This window comes from Hyperolius riggenbachi, chromosome 7 (assembly GCF_040937935.1).
Source record: "Hyperolius riggenbachi isolate aHypRig1 chromosome 7, aHypRig1.pri, whole genome shotgun sequence".
Classification (NCBI taxonomy): Eukaryota; Metazoa; Chordata; class Amphibia; order Anura; family Hyperoliidae; genus Hyperolius; species Hyperolius riggenbachi.
In genome coordinates, this window is record NC_090652.1 from 314,897,317 (window position 1) to 314,918,268 (window position 20,952).

At 46.2% G+C, this 20,952-nt stretch overlaps 1 protein-coding gene across 1 annotated transcript in view; it reads right to left on the minus strand.

Moving 5' to 3' along the window:
* Window positions 1-20,952, minus strand: part of SEMA5B (semaphorin 5B) — a 469,753-nt gene that overhangs the window by 55,938 nt on the left and 392,863 nt on the right. The window contains exons 13-14 of the mRNA XM_068246215.1: window positions 15,950-16,067; window positions 14,752-14,927 (exon numbers count right to left, since the gene is read on the minus strand). Of these exons, the coding sequence (XP_068102316.1) occupies window positions 14,752-14,927; window positions 15,950-16,067 (294 nt within the window). The remainder of the gene's footprint in view (window positions 1-14,751; window positions 14,928-15,949; window positions 16,068-20,952) is intronic.

The window sequence follows — 20,952 nt, forward strand, 5'->3', positions numbered from 1 at the left end:
ACCCCTGCCTACATATACTGGGGACATATACACCTGCCTACATATACTGGGGACATATACACCTGCCTACATATACTGGGGACATATACACCTGCCTACATATACTGGGGACATATACACCTGCCTACATATACTGGGGACATATACACCTGCCTACATATACTGGGGACATATACACCTGCCTACATATACTGGGGACATATACACCTGCCTACATATACTGGGGACATATACACCTGCCTACATATACTGGGGACATATACACCTGCCTACATATACTGGGGACATATACCCCTGCCTACATATACTGGGGACATATACACTTGCCTACATATACTGGGGACATATACACCTGCCTACATATACTGGGGAGATATACTCCTGACTACATATACAGGGCATATATACCTCTGGCTACATATACTGGGCACATATACCCCTGGCTACATATACTGGGCACATACCCCTGGCTACATATACTGGCCACATATATCCCTGGCTACGTATACTGGGGACAACTGGCTGTTTGTACTTATGTGCATTTACTGGTGAAAAGCGGTCTCTTCTTATGTGCATTTACTGGTGAAAAGCTGTCTCTTATTATGTGCATTTACTAGGGAAACGCTGTCTCTCATTACCTGCATTTACTGGTGAAACTTTCTCTTATGTGCATTTAGTGGGGAAACGCTGTCTCTCATTACATGCATATAGTCTACGTGTCACGGAGATCTGAACGTTTGGTTTGATGTGTCACGACTCCAAAAAGGTTGGCAACCACTGTGGTAGGACATTAGACTATGACTATGGTAGGATTAGAGTGTGAGCTCCTCTGAGGACAGTCAGTGACATGACTATGTACTCTGTAAAGTGCTGCAGAAGATGTCAGTGCTATATAAATACATAATAATAATATGGTAGGACATTAGACCATGATTATGGTAGGATTAGATTGTGAGCTCCTCTGAGGACAGTCAGTGACATGACTATGTACTCTGTAATGTGCTGCAGGAGATGTCAGTGCTATATAAATACATAATAATAATAATATGGTAGGACATTACACTATGACTATGGTAGGATTAGATTGTGAGCTCCTCTGAGGACAGTCAGTGACATGACTATGTACTCTGTAATGTGCTGCAGGAGATGTCAGTGCTATATAAATACATAATAATAATAATAATAATATGGTAGGACATTACACTATGACTATGGTAGGATTAGATTGTGAGCTCCTCTGAGGACAGTCAGTGACATGACTATGTACTCTGTAATGTGCTGCAGAAGATGTCAGTGCTATATAAATACATAATAATAATAATATGGTAGGACATTACACTATGACTATGGTAGGATTAGATTGTGAGCTCCTCTGAGGACAGTCAGTGACATGACTATGTACTCTGTACAGTGCTGCAGGAGATGTCAGTGCTATATAAATACATAATAATAATATGGTAGGACATTAGACTATGACTATGGTAGGATTAGATCGTGAGCTCCTCTGAGGACAGTCAGTGACATGACTATATACTCTGTACAGTGGGGGCTGAATTGGATGGACAGGGAACTTTACATGGGCTGAGTGGCGTAATGTGACGTTAATCAAACAAATAAAAGTGTCAGCAGTGCGCACATTACTGAGCGCTGATAGTGCTGGAATACAGAGCCGTGACAATGACGCCGTCTCTCATTATAATGTCACAGATGTTCCCAGCGCGGCGGCGTGGCGGTAAACGTGTTCTCGTTTCTCCACATCACCGATATTTCAGCCCGCGCTGAGATCCCTGAAACATGGCGAACGGCGGCAGAATAAAACATTCCGCATCCTGGTCATTACCGACGGCGATATGACTGCGAATCTGACGGCGAGGAACCCGAGACTCCAGCAATAATTCAACAGCGCTCGGCCCGTATCCGTGGAGAGCACGTTACAGACTCCGCAGAACACGGCGAGGATCATGAAAGTTTCAGCACTCCATGAATTATTTGGCGCGATCGGACATTTCGCCTCCATTGCGGACAGCCTGTCAGAAGGTTTATTGTGTGTATCTGATGGAGACCGGCTTGTTCCGTGTATACGGCGTTCAGAACCAGGTAATTCTGAGATCGCTGCTGCAGGGAGGGGAGATCGCCAGAGGAAATGGAGGCAAATTAATGCCTGGTGCACACCATGCAATTCACCATCAGATTTCAGGTCAAATTGAGAATTTCCGCCAGGTCCAATCTGAGTTCCGATCAATTTAGTACAAACATTTAGTACAGACATCACTGAGGTTTGGTACCCTACAGATGCGTACATCAAATAAAGGAGCCTGGAAATTTGGACACCCCCGGTTCGCCCATGAGGCAAAGTAAAGCAACTTCCTCAGGCGGCACCAAGGCAGATACAGGAAGTGAAGAGAGTGCCTGGCTAACCTATACTGGGGGCAACTTTACCTGACCAACCTATACTGGGGGCAACTGTACCTGGCTAACCTATACTGGGGGCAGCTGTACCTGGCTAACCTATACTGGGGGCAACTGTACCTGACCAACCTATACTGGGGGCAACTGTACCTGGCCAACCTATACTGGGGGCAACTGTACCTGGCCAACCTATACTGGGGGCAACTGTACCTGGCCAACCTACACTGAGGGCAACTGTACCTGGCCAACCTATACTGGGGGCAACTGTACCTGGCCAACCTATACTGGGGGCAACTGTACCTGGCCAACCTATACTGGGGGCAACTGTACCTGGCCAACCTATACTGGGGGCAACTGTACCTGGCCAACCTACACTGAGGGCAACTGTACCTGGCCAACCTATACTGGGGGCAACTGTACCTGGCCAACCTATACTGGGGGCAACTGTACCTGGCCAACCTACAATGAGGGCAACTGTACCTGGCCAACCTATACTGGGGGCAACTGTACCTGGCCAACCTATACTGGGGGCAACTGTACCTGGCCAACCTATACTGGGGGCAACTGTACCTGGCCAACCTATACTGGGGGCAACTGTACCTGGCCAACCTATACTGGGGGCAACCGTACCTGGCCAACCTACACTGAGGGCAACTGTACCTGGCCAACCTATACTGGGGGCAACTGTACCTGGCCAACCTATACTGGGGGCAACTGTACCTGGCCAACCTATACTGGGGGCAACTGTACCTGGCCAACCTATACTGGGGGCAACTGTACCTGGCCAACCTATACTGGGGGCAACTGTACCTGGCCAACCTATACTGGGGCAACTGTACCTGACTAACCTATACTGGGGGTAACAGTACCTGGCCAAACTATACTGGGGGCCACTGTACCTGGCTAACCTATACTGGGGCAACTGTACCTGGCCAACCTATACTGGGGGCCACTGTACCTGGCTAACCTATACTGGGGAAACTGTACCTCGCTAACCTATACTGGGGCAACTGTACCTGGCTACCCAAACTGGGGGGCAACTGTACCTGGCCAACCTATACTGGGGGCCACTGTACCTGGCTAACCTATACTGGGGCCACTGTACCTGACTAACCTATACTGGGGCAACTGTACCTGGCCAACCTATACTGGGGGCCACTGTACCTGGCTAACCTATACTGGGGCAACTGTATCTGGCTAACCTACACTGGGGCAACTGTACCTGGCTAACCTATACTGGGGGGCCACTGTACCAGGCTAACCTATACTGGGGGCCACTGTACCGGACTAACCTATACTGGGGGCCACTGTACCGGACTAACCTATACTGGGGGCAACTATACCTGGCTAACCTATACTGGGGGCCACTGTACCTGACTAACCTATACTGGGGGCAACTGTACCTGGCCAACCTATACTGGGGGCAACTGTACCTGGCAACCTACCTATACTGAGGGTGCTTTTTGGGGGGAGATCACAACAGCTATAATGTGCGGTGCACATTGTCAGGCGCTGTGCGATCTTTCCAATCCGGAAGGGGGCGCATCCTCACAAGTTTACCTCAGGCAGCAAACAGTCTAGAACCGGCCTCGCTGATAGTAAAGCGTTGGTATTAAATGCCAATATTTTACTATGGCTAATCCTAACCCTCCTCTCACACAGAACCCTCCCCCTGACACCTAACCCTTAGGCGGGTTTCACACTACCGGCTGGCGTTATCAGTGCGGGGCCGCAGTGCAGTGCATCGCCAGTAACAGGTCTTCGGGGATTACTGCATTAGTACGCGGTAAGCCCCATGTGGCATCCGGCCAAGCAGGAAGTGACACTCACTTCCTGTTGGTGAATTGATGACATGCACGGAAGCGTGTTACTAAAATATGCCTCTGCAAATGCGTAACACGAAAAACTGCAGCTGGTTTTTAAAATACACGCGTGTTGCAACAGACTTACATGACTTCCGGTCCGACGCAGATCGCCGCAGGGCAACGTAGGTATGCGCTTGTGTTAGATTCCGGCGCAGCCTACTGCAACGTGGGTAGTAAGAGCTACGCCATAGACTTACATTAGGCTGCAGTGGCGTGCAATAAATTTACCGCACAGCCCCAGTGTGAAAGGGGCCTAACGCTTATAACCCCCCCACCCCCTGTATAAACCACCTACCTAACCCTCAACACCCCCCTTTCCCAGCACAAACTACCTACCTAACCCTCAACACCCCCCCCCCCCCCCATATAAACCACCTACCTAACCCTCAACACCCCCCCCACCCCAGCACAAACTACCCCGGTAACATCTAGCCCTTAATACCCCCCCCCACTACCTACCTAACGCCTTACCCTTAACACCCCCCCATAGACTACCTGCCTAACACCTAACCCCCCAATCTACCTACCTAAAGCCCAATCATGACCACATTGCAGCCCTGAACTGCGAATTCTTGGGCGCCGCCAAAGCCGCCTTTAAATGGATGTAACGATTTCCACAGTAGCGATTATGATTCACAAAATCGCAATCGCAGGACATGCAGCATTTTGGGAATATTTGCGCTTCAATATAAGGTATAGAAGCGCTGGCTAATCGCTCTTGAATAGCTACACATAGCGACTTGTGTGTGATTTTAAATAACTGCAAACTGTAAAAAAATTATAATAATTTGAAATGACCAATCAGAATTAAAATCACTAATTGCTATTACAATCGCTGGCATAAAGCTTACACTTTTTAAATCGGTCCCAAAAGCGCAGAAAAACACTTATGAAATCACTTTAAAAAAAATCCTAGTTCACAAACGCTAGCGATTGCGATTTACGACTTGTAGTGGGTTCCCAGGCCTCACAGTCTGAAGAGCGACAGAACACCGGCTTACAGCAAGCTGCATGCGACAGTGAGGATGAAATAGTAAATATAAATGTATAAATTAAGCCTCACTGTAAACGACTAGTTACACTTACGGCCGGAGGCGTTGCCCCCCCCCCCCTTCCGCAGGTTATGACGCGAGGCATCATTTGCAGCTTTGGTTTGATGTGTTGCGGGTGAAGATCCTGGCGGGTGCAGAGCTGCGATGTGCTGACTGTCGCATTATTTCTCACCTTCTAATATATCGTCGCTCACCATGGCCAGCAAGACACACAGAAAAATGCTTCCTCTGCACAATACGGCTGCACCCCCTGCTGTTTTATTATTTGTTTTAATTGTACTCATTTCCTGAGAAGAAACTCAAAGTTCATAATTGTTTGTTGTTTTGTGTGTATGGTTGCGTGTGTTTGTCTGTCTGTCTGTATCCATGTGCTTGTCTGTGTTTGTCAGGGTGTATCTGTTTGCGTGTGTACGCAGGTGTGTATCTGTCTGGCTGTGTCTGAGTGTGTTCGCATGTGTGTATCTGTTTGCGTGTGTACACATGTGTGTGTCTGTCAGTGTGTATGTGTATGTGGTTGTGTGTGTGTGTGTGTGTGTGTGTGTGTGTGTGTCTGTCAGTGTGTGTTTGCATGTGTGTGTCTGTCTTTGTATATCCGGGTTTCTGTGTGTGTACGCATGTGTGTGTCTGTCTGCATGTGTTCGTGTGTCTGTGTGTGTATGCATGTGTGTGTATGCATGCGTGTGTCTGTCCCTGTGTATGTCCATGTGCGTGTGTCTGTCTGTGTGGGCGTGTTGGCATGTGTGTGTGTGTCTGTCTGTCTGCGTATGTACGTGTGTGTGTCTGTCAGTGTGTATCTGTCTGTGTGTGTTGGCATGTGTGTGTGTGTGTGTGTCTGTGTGCGTCCATCTGCATCCCTGAGTCTGCCTGTGTTTGCCTGTCAGTGTGTATCCGTGTGTATGTCCATGTGCGTGTCTGTCTGTATGAGCGTGTTCGTGTGTCTGTCTACGTATGTATGTATGCATCTGTTAGTGTGTATCTGTCTGTGTGTTCGTATGTGTGTGTCTGTGTGTGTTGGCATGTGTGTGTCTGTCTGTTTGTGTCCGTGTGTATGCCCATGTGCGTGTGTCTGTCCGTGTGGGCGTGTTCGCATCTGTGTGTGTGTCTCCCTCCGTGTGCTTGTCTGTGTTAGCGTATGTCTGTGAGTGTATCTGTGTTTGCATGTGAGAGTCTTTCTGTTTGTACCTGTGTGTTTTCACATGTATGTGCGTTGTCTGTGTGTGTTCGCATGTGTATGTGTATGTCTGTGTGTATCCGTGTGCTTGTCTGTGTTAGCGTATGTCTGTGAGTGTGTCTGTGGTGTTGATACTTCATGCAGCAGCAGTTCGGATTTTGCCCCATTAATGCGGTGGGGAAGGGGGCGGGGTGGAGGTGCGATGGTGTCATCAGACAGGCAGAGATTATATGAGACTCATTAGCAGGGAATTAGCATAAGATGAAGCAGACACAAAGCTCACAGTCCTGATAGTATAAAATCCATGTCCGTAGACTGAGCTATACATCATCACTTCCTTTAGCTAAATAGATATTAGGGTACACTTGCAATATATGGGGGCCAGGTCAGCAGGCTGCACATGCCACTTCCTGTAGTAGATTATTATAGCAGAGCAGTGCGGGGACCACAGGGGGGCGCTGGACTGTAAGGATGCTGCTGTGACATATGTGGCTGCACATACATACAGTACAACATTATTAAAGGGAATCTGAAGTGAAAATAAACTTATGATATAATGATTTGTATGTGAAGTACAGCTAAGAAGTAGAACATGGGCAGCACATATATGAGTCTCATATTGTTTCCAGTACAGGAAGAGTTAAAAAACTTCAGTTGATATCCATGCAGAAGAGCTTCTCTAAGCTATTCAGCCGACTGGGTCATCGTCATCAACAGCCCTGTTTTCTGAATCACTTATACACCAGAGAAACAGAGAGAGACAGCTTCAGATAGGATTTTACTGCAGGGAAGTTTAAAGAGTCATTAGCTCTGCTCTGTTTCATCATTTAAAATGCAGAGTGTGGTTTGTAAACTGTAAACTGCAAATATGACAGAATGATGCAATGTTATAAAAAAAAAAAAAAAAGCAAAAAAGCTATATAACTGAAAATAGAAATATGAGACTTTTTTCTTTGCTACTAATGTTCCGTTAATTATCCTTTTAATACACATACAATTCATTATATCATATTGTTGTTTTTTTTTCACGTCAGTGTCACTTTAAAAGCATGTAGACCAGAACTCGGTTCGGTAATACTTTCATGGAGTTGATCTCACAGGAGCGATTGTGAATTGCTGAAGACGTGATTGCGGGTCCTACAAGCGTTTTCAGAGCCATTTAACCACCTGAGGGCCGCAGTGTTATACCCCCCTAAAGACCAGGCCATTTTTTGCTAAACTGGCCACTGCAGCTTTAAGGCCAAGCTGCAGGGCCGCACAACCAAGCACACAAGTGATTCCCCCGCCCTCTTCTCCCCACCAACAGAGCTTTCTGCTGGTGGGGTCTGATCGCTCCCCCAGTGTTTATTTATTGTCTTAAATACCTCCCTCCCCCATCTAGCCAATCACGGCGTTCGGCTGTCATAGGCTTCACCCTATGACAGCGGATCGCTCCTGTGTTGTCCCCTGTACAGCGCTGCCTTACATCGCAGCGCTGTACTATGTTAATAGATGGCGGTTTCGCCGTCTAACAGTCTCCTAGCGGCGATCACCCCTGGGAGACTGAAGGCGTAGCGGAGCATCAACGTGCGCAATCTCCTGCAAAACAGCCCCACAGGACCTTACGCCAATCGGAGTTAGGCGGTCCTGGGGCTGCTGCCATTGCCATGGCCATCGGTGCAACACAGTCGGCTAATGGTTAATAGAGGAAAGTGAAATATTGCTTTCCTATAAATCGCTCCACTTTTAGGTCGCAAAATCAATGTAAAGCTATGCACTCACCACCCAACGGGTCCAGTGACGTCTCCTTGATGGCGGTTGTTAAGCAACAACTCTTCCTGCTCTCGACGTCACAACGGGCACAAACAGGAACTTGATTGCAGTACTTTGTGCAGAGTAATCAGGATCTTAACGATCTGATGTGTCCGTCACTCAATGATGTGCGATTGCCGCGGGGGGTCGAAACATCGTTTAACATGCTTATGTTAAACGATGTTGCCCGTCAACGGATAACGTCGCTGCAAGTATTAAAGCGTGGGTAAGAGGGTTTAGCGTTTTGAGAGCGATTTGCAATCTCCTCTCTTTTACATTACTCCTGTAAAACATGGGGATGGGGAATATACAGAGCTGTGGAAAGAAATAACGACTTTCAGAGCAGAAGCCTTGCTGAGTTCGTTCCTGCAGCTGCAATAAATCACAGGTATTTGGTCTGTGTTACATTCACAGGCAGGTTATATTGGCATTATATGAGGGGGAGGAGTCTATCTATACATTTCCCATAAAACGCAGCAGAGCGGCAGAACATGCGGCAGGTCCGGCCGGATTCCGGAGCATTTCTTATATTCCAGCCGTTATCTGATGAGACGGATCTGCTATTCTGTTTAACCCCCTCATGCCGGATGTGCGCCGAGCGTAGCCGGATTCCGCGGCGAGGCCTCTCGAGTAACACGTCTGGCAGCCGCCGCTCGGAGGTGTTAGACGATGAATACAGAACGCGAAGGGGGGAGAAAAGCAAATTTCCTGAGTGTGCAGCTTCCTGGTAACTGACTCCATATGCCATCGCTGCTCCGCTACGCTTGGCACGCCGCCGCTGTTTACATTCCAGCACAGCTGAACCCAGCGAGGAGAGGGCGCAGCGGCCATGTCTAATTATTCTGTATCCGACACGTAATCCAGCCTGGGGGAGCAGCCTGGAGACGGCAGTTTCAGTGCAACATACCGAATGAGGCGAGCGGAGCTCGAGGCCGAAGGCTGTACTGATGGGTCGCTAGGCTACAGGTTAACAACGTATGCTGTTGCTATGGAGACGGGGAGACAGCCCGGGTGCATAGTGGAGCGACTTTTGGCAGGGTGCGAGGGGAAAACAATGCACTCTGGATCCTTTGAGCGACGCTTCAGGGCCATTATCCATACCTTAAGCTACGAACCCACATCACGATTTCTTGAGCGACGGCCGCGACAGTTTTCACGATCTTGCGACGTGGATGCATGTGCATGATTAGGCAAATGACGCTTTGTGACGCGCTGCAATTATGACAGTCACGGTACATTGGATCTGTAAGATTCCCATGCAAAGTGCCACGATCGTTTGAACCCTCGTTCGCACCCGTGTTCCCGCAGGTAGGAGGATGGACCATGGAACGCTCCCTCTAGCAGTGAGTAAGGGGCTGTAGATTCTCGACAAAGATAGCCAATTGGGGGTTGTAGTCTAGCGTGTCTGCAAACCATTAAGGAAGCTGAAGTGAGAGGGATATGAAGGCTGCCATATTTATTTCCATTTAAAGAATACCAGATGCCTGGCTGTCCTGCTGATCATTCTGGCCTCAGCAGTGTTTGACTCACACACCTGAAACAAGCATGCAGCTAATTTTGTCAGAGGCATCTGATCTGCATGCTTGTTCAGGGGCTATGGCTAAAATTATTAAATATCGCCCATGGGGATCAGATCCTGATCCCAAATGGGCAACATCCATCAAAAGTGTGTACGCACCTTTAGAGGTAAAGGATTAGCAGAACAGCCAGGCAACTGGTATTGTTTAAAAGGAAATAAGTATGGCAGCCTCCATATACCTCTCACTTTAGGTTCTCTTTAACGCACACCTGTAGTGAGAGGAATATGGAAGCTGTCATATTTATTTCCTGTTAAACAATACCGGTTGCCTGGTAGCCCTGCTGAGCTCTTTGGCTGCAGTAGTGTTTGACTCACACCCCTGAAACAAGCATCCAGCTAATCCAGTCACACTTCAGTCAGAGCACCTGATCTGCTGCATGCTTGTTCAGGGGCTATGGCTACACGAATTACAGGAGGATCCTAAGTGCAACCTCTGCTCTGATCACATGATTCTCCCTTCCTGAACGATTTCACATTACAACCAAAACTTTTCTTCAGCTTCTCTTTTTCTATGAAATTCTCTTCAAGATGACGCCAATCACTCTCCAGCTTATCACGACCTGAGGAGAGCACATATGTGTATAGTGATGCCTGCAGTTCTGTGTAGCCGTCAGAAGAGCATGTGTCTATAGTGTAAACGGTTGGCCATTGTTGATCTTCCTCCGTCAGTTTGATTTCAGCCTCCTCAGACGTTTCCTGAGCTCCAGTGAGATTTGCTGCTGTAATGGAATGTAAATATCGGTCGAGAGATTTCTCTGAGGTTCCAGAAAGCAATGCAATGAGCACGCCGCTTGACTGAGCGCAAATGTGTACTGATCCGAACCGCGAGCGCTCTCTGCCTGCCCCCATCCGGGAGCGCAGCATTCCGAGTCCCTCCGGTGGCTCCTCCCCCAGCGAGGGACATAACGTCAAGTCAAGTGAAAGGAAGAAGCAAATTACATTCAATGTGCATAAAATGCTCTCTGCTTATTCATCTTCCGCCAGCAGAAAGTCGCCGCTATCTTTGGGGTCACTATCTGGGGTCGAATCGCTGAGCTAATATTCCGCTGGACTTCCACTGAACCCCAAACACAACAAGGCAAGTTCTGAAAGCAATCATTGTCAATTAAAAGCATTGCCTGCTGGGAAAAGTAGCCTGGCATCGATTGTTTTTCCTACTTTGGATGTCACATGGTCACACAGGAGTGACCCGCCTACCAGCTGAATCCAGCAAGGAACAGACACAAGATGTACTGCAGTGACAAGTACATACGGCCCATGAAACAGGATTTCTCTCCCAACACTTTGCCTCTGATGACTGTTTATATGTTCTTATATTCCCGATTATTTCTACATTTATTGTATTAGGGACAGTATATCTCCGACCCACATGACTTCATCTAAAGTCCCAGGGGCGTAGCAATATCTTCTGTTTCCTATGAGCAGCGCGTGCTCGCCCCCTTCAGCGGCCGTTAGAGGACAGATTGGTGAATGGGAACATATGTTCCCAAAGCCAATCAAAGTGCCTGATTAATGTATAAACTCTGCTGTAATGAACAACAGAGAATACTCATTGAAAAACTGTAAAACAAACAAACCAAACCTTTCACTGTTGTTTTTTCTAGAAAGCTATTATATTTGTCCACTAAAAAAAGACCCCACACATATAAATTCAAAATCACATTAACCCCTTTCTATTCCCCTGTAGTTACCAAAACAAACAAACAAGAAAAACCCCGGAAACCAAACAGGCGGAATTTGAAAGAGAATACATAATTTGTTCCGTTGTGGACTTAACTTTTTATATATCTATGCCATGAGGGTGTATTACTGATTTTTTTGCAAATAAGGGCTTGTAATTATTGATAGGGTATAGTGAATAAGCAAAGAAAAAAAATATCCACTTTTATTTCCAAATAAAATATTGCCGCCATACATTGTAATAACCGGGACAAGTGGGCAAATAAAATGTGTTAGTTTTATGAACAGTAACAGGTTTTATTTTAAAACTATAATTGCTGAAAACTGAGAAATAATGCATTTTTTCTTGTTATTACCATTAAAGTGCATATAAAATAAAATCATTCTAAGCAAAAAGTACCAAACAAAGAAAGCCCAATCTGAGGTGAAAATAACAATGTATAGATGTACAATGTAAAGATAAAACGTTCCGCACCATTACATCACGCTCGCTGGTTTGACAACTCTATAAAGGAACTAAAGAAACAGGGACGCAGACTGGAACGAAGGTGGCGCAAACACCAGTCCCCTGATGACAATCTTTCCCTAATTGCTCACCTCAAAAAATATCAAACGGCGATTAGCAAAAAGAAGTCCTTATTCCTGTCTCACGAAATTGCAAATGCAGCCAACAGACCTGCCCAACTATTCCGCACGGTTGACAGTCTCTGCAATCCATCTTGCAGGAAATCCAGCATCAGACCTTCACAGGAACTGTGCGAGAAATTTGCCCACTTCTTCTCAGACAAAGTCTCCTCCATACGATCTGCCATTCAATTCACAGCCTCAGAAACCCATGCAGAGCCATATAACAGGTGCAAAAATAGCCTACCACCATGGTCTGATTTTAAAGTAATCACTGAAAAAGACATCTTGGACATCCTCTCAAACCTTCGCCATACTACCTGCGATCTGGACCCTGGCCCCACTAAGTTCATGTTGAAATGCCCTGAACTCTTTACACCGGCATTCCACAAAATAGTCAACGGTTCCTTACAAGAGGGTGGTTTCCCTCTACTCTGAAAGAAGCAACCGTCAGGCCACTACTCAAGAAACCATCCTTAGACCCAGATGCTCTAAACAGCTACAGACCTGTCTCTAACCTCCCCTTTCTGGGAAAGGTTATTGAAAAGGCTGTCTACCTCCAACTTGAAGACAGGCTCTCCAGAAACAACATCCTTGACCCTCTTCAATCTGGCTTCAGGAAATATCACAGCTGTGAAACAGCCCTCACCCAGATTTGCAATGATCTGCTCATTGCAAGAGACAAGGGTCAATGTTCCATCCTGATTTTGCTCGACCTCTCAGCGGCTTTTGACACAGTCGATCATGGAATCTTGCTCAACAGGCTACAAGAGTACTGTGGCATAGATGGCATTGTTCTCCAGTGGTTCAACTCCTTCCTGGCTGGCAGAACACAAAGGGTAGCCTTAGGGCCCTTCCTCTCCAACCCTGTACCACTAAAATACGGTGTACCACAGGGCACAATATTATCCCCTTTACTTTTCACCATATACATGCTGCCACTAGGAGAAATCATACAAAAACATGGCCTGACATATCATTGCTATGCTGATGACACCCAGCTATATTTGTCATTCAAACTTGGCATCACAGACCCTACTCCACAAATAAACGCATGCTTAGCTGAGCTTCAGGAGTGGATGAATAATAATTGGCTAAAACCTAATGCCGACAAAACTGAGGTACTTGTTATCGAGGGCCAGGGCTCAACAGCAAAGCAGCCCCAGTCTCAACCAACACCGCTAAGGATAGGGAGCTCAGACCTGAACAACTCAGACTGTGTGCGCAGCCTGGGAGTACTGATTGATGGGAAATTAAGCTTCAGGAATCAAATCTCAGCTGTTGTGAAACATTCCTTCTTTCACCTAAGGAATATTGCAAGGATTAAACATCTCATTCCTTCAGAGCATCTTCCAACCCTAGTTCATGCCTTCGCCACATCAAGGTTAGACTACTGCAACGCCCTCTACACAGGCCTGCATAAGAAAGACCTACGCCGCCTGCAATTAGTACAGAATGCCGCCACAAGGCTGTTAACGAGCCAACCCCGCCATTGCCACATAACACCAACCCTGAGCTCACTCCACTGGCTACCGATAAAATGGAGAATTCTGTTTAAGATTGGCTTACTGACATTCAAATCCTTGCACAATCTGGGCCCTGGATACCTGAAGGACTTGTTGCAACTACATCACACCCCCCACAATCTTAGATCAAAAGGACACAACACCATGGTCACCCCCAGAGTCCACCTCAAAACCTTTGGAGATAGAGCCTTTTGTCATGCTGCCCCTACACTTTAGAACTCCCTGCCACACCCAATCAGGACAGCTCCATCCCTGGAAGCATTTAAATCTAAACTGAAAACCTACCTCTTTAGTCTGGCATTCATGAACATCTGACTATCTCCTCTGTAACACAACCCAGCCTGCAGCCCTGTATTAATCTGAGACACAACTATGCGCTTTGAGTCCTATGGGAGAAAAGCGCTTTACAAATGTTATTGTATTGTATTGTATAGATAATTTAGGTGTGAGAAGCAGTGATAAAGTTATTGGCAAATGAACGGGAGGAGCGCTGAAATGTGAAAATTGCTCTGGTCCATAAGGGAATCACAACATGTAGTGGTCAACTGGTTAAAAAGGAACTGTAGTGACTTATAGTAGAATGTAGCAAATTATTCAGGAAAGCCAATTTTACAGTACTTTTCCTAGATTCTGCTTCAGAACTTCTTCCTATATCTGTAGATTGCTGTATATTGGTATGTAACTCCACCCACCCAGTGATGCTTTGCCTAGGCTAATTAGATATGTGGAATTCTCCTCCCAGAACATTCAGGGAGATCAGGTATATTTTCTACTGGGTTTGGAATTCTTAGAAACAAACATTCCGCAGAGATCACCTGACAGGAATAAAGATGTCACCACCAGCGATACATTTCAGGGTATAAATCAGGGTGAGGACAGATTTTACAAAGGGCTGACTGATTAAATTATACATAAATATTTTGTGAAAAAAAGTACCACAAATTGCAATATTCCGGAAGAGCTCGGCAGCACACTTGTTCCGTTTATACGATCTGCAATAAATCTACAACTTCTTTCTTGCCATTATTAGTGCCAGAACGTCTTCAGCGCTTACCGTGAGCAGTTGGCGACTTCTATCCGCGGCCCGTCACAGTCCCGACCTCCGCATCGTGGCGGAGGGTTGTTGCAGTTTCTGGAGCGGCACAGACAGGAGGAGTCGCCATCGGAGTGTTGGCACGGCTGCCAGGATGACCAGACGCCCAGCCCGCCATTAACCGTCAGGTTCCTGACCTGTAAAAAAAGACAAGGATATCAATGTGCCCATAAATGGTACAATCATGAACAATTCATAGTATGATCGATCGACTAGGGTGCAAATAATGGTGCTGATTGATGGCAAACCATCATTCTATCACAATTTCGGTATGATTTTTGGACAGGTTAATCAGATTGCTGATCATTTTCCCTGCGTTGGTGGCCACAAACTATAATTTCTGATCGATCGTAAAGATAGTATTGAACGGTCGATTGTTCAGTGAAATTGGATCGTTAATGGGCACATTTAGAGAAGTGTCAAAGTTGGGTATGTGCGACACGTGCTGCACAAAACTGCGTTACTGATAGATGCGCAGAACTACTCCAATAGACCAGCATGAACGCCATAGTTCAACTGGTTTCAGCCAAAGTGAACTGGTGGACTATACTGTTACTAATACTTCTACATCACATGAGCCATCATCTGCCCTAATCCCCCCCCCCTCCCACTTGTGCATATCGCGAAAAAAGTAAGCAGCTGAATTCTAACAGAACCGACAGGTTTTGGGCCAGTCCATCTCCTTCAGCATTTCCTGAACTGCAGTTTAACTGCCAAAATAGTAAGATACCAGTCAGCCTCCCTACTCACTTGCACACTATTTTGGCAGTTAAATTTAGTAACTGCCATTCAGGAAATGCTGTTGAAAACAAAAAAAACCCTGAGAATCCCCCATGACGAGATGAGCTAGTCCAACACCTGTTGGTTCCGCCCTTTTCTCTGGAGTGGTCCTTCAAATAAGACAAACATGCAAAAAAAAAATAAAAAAATCAGGAAAGGGGAAAAGGCTTTTTATAGCACTATATCTATATTTCATTATTTTCAGATAACATGCAATCCGCATCTCACAGTCATCTATTGTGTATGACGTGACTAAATCTCTCATGGAAGAACCCCTACTGACAGCTGCAGTTACGCCTCCCACCTCAAGGGAGCACCATCCCCTTTACTCAGTCTCTGTCTTGCCATGTGGTGATGTCATCATAGTGCTGCTACTCACCGGACACTCTGTGATGTTCTGGAACCAGAGACTCATGTTGGAGCTGTCCTCCAGTGTGGTGCAGCGCTTCTTCTTACTGTCCCAGCCGCAGTAGGGGTCCCGCGCCCCCAAACACGTCCTGCGAGGAGAAAATAAAACGCAGTCATTTATACAGAACCTGATGACATCACTGGTGTTTTTTACATAGTTATATAGTTATTATGGTTGAAAAAAGACATACGTCCATCGAGTTCAACCAGTATAACGTACAACACCAGCCTGCTCCCTCACATATCCTTGTTGATCCAGAGGAAGGCGAAAAAACCCTTACAAGGCATGGTCCAATTAGCCCCAAAAGGGAAAAATTCCTTCCCGACTCCAGATGGCAATCAGATAAAAATCCCTGGATCAACATCATTAGGCATTACCTAGTAATTGTAGCCATGGATGTCTTTCAACGCAAGGAAAGCATCTAAGCCCCCTTTAAATGCAGGTATAGAGTTTGCCATAACGACTTCCTGTGGCAATGCATTCCACATCTTAATCACTCTTACTGTAAAGAACCCTTTCCTAAATAAATGGCTAAAACGTTTTTCCTCCATGCGCAGATCATGTCCTCTAGTCCTTTGAGAAGGCCTAGGGACAAAAAGCTCATCCGCCAAGGTATTATATTGCCCTCTGATGTATTTATACATGTTAAATAGATCCCCTCTAAGGCGTCTTTTCTCTAGACTAAATAAACCCAGTGTATCTAACCTTTCTTGGTAAGTGAGACCTTCCATCCCACATATCAGTTTTGTTGCTCGTCTCTGCACCTGCTCTAAAACTGCAATATCTTTTTTGGAATGTGGTGCCCAGAACTGAATTCCATATTCCAGATGTGGCCTTACTAGAGAGTTAAACAGGGGCAATATTCTGATAGCATCTCGAGTTTTTATTTCCCTTTTAATACATCCCAAAATTTTGTTCGCTTTAGCTGCAGCGGCTTGGCATTGAGTACGATTATTTAACTTGTTGTCGATGAGTACTCCTAAGTCCTTCTCCAAGTTTGATGTCTCCAACTGTATCCCGTTTATTTTGTATGGTGCTAGACCATTAGTACGTCCAAAATGCATGACTTTACATTTGTCAACATTGAATTTCATCTGCCATTTATGTGCCCATATAGCCATCCTATCCAACTGCTATATATAAAAGTTTCTGTGGTTGCCTTTCTCAAGTTAGAGAACACAAGTTATCCACAATCCTGTACTGCAAGTTCTTTAAAAAAACAAAGTTGCCGATATAAAATGACTTTTCTCCTATGTTTCTGTAGCTTACAGTACGCAGTAAAAATCAGACAGATCTGACAAGTTTTGGATTAGACCATCTCCTCATGGAGGATTCTCAGTATATCCTTTATTCTTTAGAAAAACATGCTACGTTAAGGATCTATATAAGGATGCCGGCAGGCCGCCCTACTCACTTGCACATTATTTTGTCAGTCGTACTGAGTCATTGCTGTTCAGTAAGGGTTTTTAATACTAAAGGGGCACTATGGTGAAAAATTGTACAATTTAAAATATGTGCAAACATAAACAAATAAGAACTATGCTTTTTCCAGAGTAAAATGAGCTATAAATTACTTTTCTCCTATGTTGCTGTCACTTACAGTAAGTAGTAGAAATCTGACAGAACCGACAGGTTTTGGACTAGTCCATCTCTTCATAGGGGATTCTCAGCAAGGCTTTTATTCTTTATAAAGATATTCCCTAAAAAGTATTTAAGCAATGATGCTGGCCAGCTTCCCTGCTCACTACACAGTTTTTGGGCAGTTGGACAGAGCAACTGCCATTCACTAAGTGCTTTTTGAAAATAAATACATCCCTGAGAATCCTCCCCATGAAGAGATGGACTAGTCCAAAACCTGTCAGTTCTGTCAGATTTCTACTACCTACTGTAAGTGACAGCAACATAGGAGAAAAGTAATTTATGGCTCATTTTACTCTGGAACAAACATACTTCTTATTTGTTTATGTTTGCACCCTGAGAATCCCCCGTAAGGAGATTGACTAGTCAAAAACCTGTCAGATCTGTCAGACAGATGCCGGTTATTTAGACAGGAGTATGATGAAGCGTACAGCATTATTTCCCAGGCCCATACTGTAATACATTGTGGTTGCGCAGAAGCTGTACACACATTAGCACACACAATCACTTGTGCTCCTGATAAACCTCATCTTCCCGATACAAAACGAGCGGCACTAATGGGTGGAGACCGCAGAGCTGTCCTCAGCACCAGTCAGGCGCGGTCACCAGAGTATTATTAGCCTATAGCCGCCTGGGAGTCCCACATTGACTCATCTCACCCGGCCCGCGTTCAAAGGCGGCCTGACATTAAACGCCGCCGCAGACACAATGCCGCCACACATGGCGTGAACACTGCGTCGTTTGATGAAGATCTGACGGACCGAGAGAACAAAGCCAGAGGACGGGACAGAGATAAACACACAGCATTAAAACGTGCTATTTCTGTCTATTCCGTGGAATAATCGTTTTCCGAATCTGCGGCGATATCCTAAGGCCCCGTGCGAGGCCAAGTGTTACACAAAGCTGTCTGTGTTTTTGGGGTGCCCCCGTCTGCCTGTCTGCGCGGAGTTTTCATAGCCGGACGGGCGCACGCAGAGTTTGGTTAGGAAACGCAGAACAATGGCCTCTTTCAGTCGCAGGTTCCCCGATTTCGTGTACGGCGTAATCTGTGGCAGGATGCGAGTCTCCCCTGAGGGGGGAGGCTGGAAATTGCTCGATCCCGCTGTACGGGGGGAAACGTTTAACCCCATGCGGAGAGACTCTTAATATAAACGTGACACGGCCACCCAGAATGAATGCTTCCAGAGCGTAGCCATTAAATGAGGCCCGGCGGCGAAACTCAGGCTTTAGCGTTAATTAAACGCTGTGCGTCGCGGCGGACGCCGAAGGAGTTAATTCGCTCTGATCTCGGAAGCCTCGAGGCCCTCTTGGATGTAAATGGCGTTGAATGATCCTAATCAGCGGCGTGCAAGCGAAGGCCACTCGTGAATAGCGACGCATCCCGTCAGTCCTGCTTTCCATTAGAAGGTGATTTAGCCGAGTGTATAAGGGAGGGAAAAAAAAATAGATAAAAGCAGGAGGAAGAAAAAGCCACTTCTAAAGCGCTGCTATTTCGCCACGTACAGAGGCCACGGTTCAAGCGTGATTAGCGCGCGCGCGCGGAATGTCAAACAGGTGACGGCGATGATACGAAGCGAGGGACGGGGAAAGAGCGACAACGCGGAGATAAAAACCGCAGAACGCCAGATACAAATCCAACCTGCTCAGGTCTAGATAGCGTCTAAGCGATGAATTATTAATAAAGCGCACGGAAGACGAGGAGAGGATACGGCGGTTTTTCCGAGCGCACGTTTTCTTGCCAGGAGCCCATTCCTGGGAGGAATGAAGATTACAGAGACTAGACTAGCGCTGAAACTGAGATATAGATAGAAACCGCCACGTACAAGACACGACTTCCATCACCCGTGCGTGAGACGATGACGACATTCCGCGTGATCTCAGCGGCCAGGAAAATAGAAACCGCCAGAAACGGATGAAGTTCTCACTGACACGAAACAACTTTCTTTCTAGAATGCCGTCAATAATGGGCAGATCAACTCTGACTGGCTGAAGAATAAAGACGATTTCATTAATCGCTTTAGCACTACGCCCTGATTTACATAAAGCTTGCCTGGGTTATATTGGAACTTAGTGAGGGGTTGCAGAAAGATGAGTCAGTTAGCAGTTGCAAGATGCTGGAGCGCACTGAAAGAGATCGACACATTTATTTGCAAATAGATGAAGGCCCCCATTAACGACACAATATTTTCCTCAAATGCGATCGTTCAATCAGATTTTTTTTATCAGAAAACTGAGAAAAATCGTTGTGAAACAATTTTTATAGGAGATTGGAATATAAAATTTTGTCGATCGTAATGTTTGCTTTTATGACCATATCTGAAGAAAGAAAGTGCCCTAATTCTCCCGTTTATGTGAACAATCGATAATTACCTTCCGATTACATATAATAACACAAATTTGATCGAATTATCGCGTCTGAGTAAAGTACGGATAATGGACAAGGTTCCTTGTTAGCTGAGATTTTTAGCTTTCACAACAGGTCCTCTTCATAAATACTAGAAAGTACAATTCTGAATCTATACATATGATTAAAATGAAAACAATGCACTCCCTGGGCAGTTCTGTAATGCTCTGGCACGCAAGTTATTCACTAGTCTAGGCCTGGGCAAACTCGGCCCTCCAGCTGTTACGGAACTACAAGTGCCACAATGCATTTGCCTTTATGAGTCTTGACTGTGGCTGTCAGACTCCTGCAATGCATTGTGGGGCTTGTAGGATACTACTAATCTCTATAAGAAATGTCATTATGGATAAATAGCATTGCAGTGTGGGCTTATTCACACTATGTGCTGTCAGTTATGACGCACAACACATTGGGCATGATTCACTGAACCGTGATAACTCATATCACCGCCGCGCTAGCATTTGTGCATGCAATCGCGAATTTCCACACGCATTCGCAAATTTTCACGTGCACTTACGTGTGAAAATTCGCGCGGGGCCTATATCAGAGGCAGGCTGTGGGGTCGGGGTGCCCCTGCAGTGTATAGTGGGGCCTATATCAGAGGCAGGCTATGGGGTCGGGGTGCCCCTGCAGTGTATAGTGGGGCCTATATCAGAGGCAGGCTGTGAGGTCGGGGTGCCCCTGCAGTGTATAGCGGGCCTATATCAGAGGCAGGCTGTGGGGTCGGGGTGCCCCTGCAGTGTATAGTGGGGCCTATATCAGAGGCAGGCTGTGAGGTCGGGGTGCCCCTGCAGTGTATAGCGGGCCTATATCAGAGGCAGGCTGTGGGGTTGGGGTGCCTCTGCAGTGTATAGCGGGCCTATATCAGAGGCAGGCTGTGGGGTTGGGATGCCCCTGCAGTGTATAGCGGGGCCTATATCAGAGGCAGGCT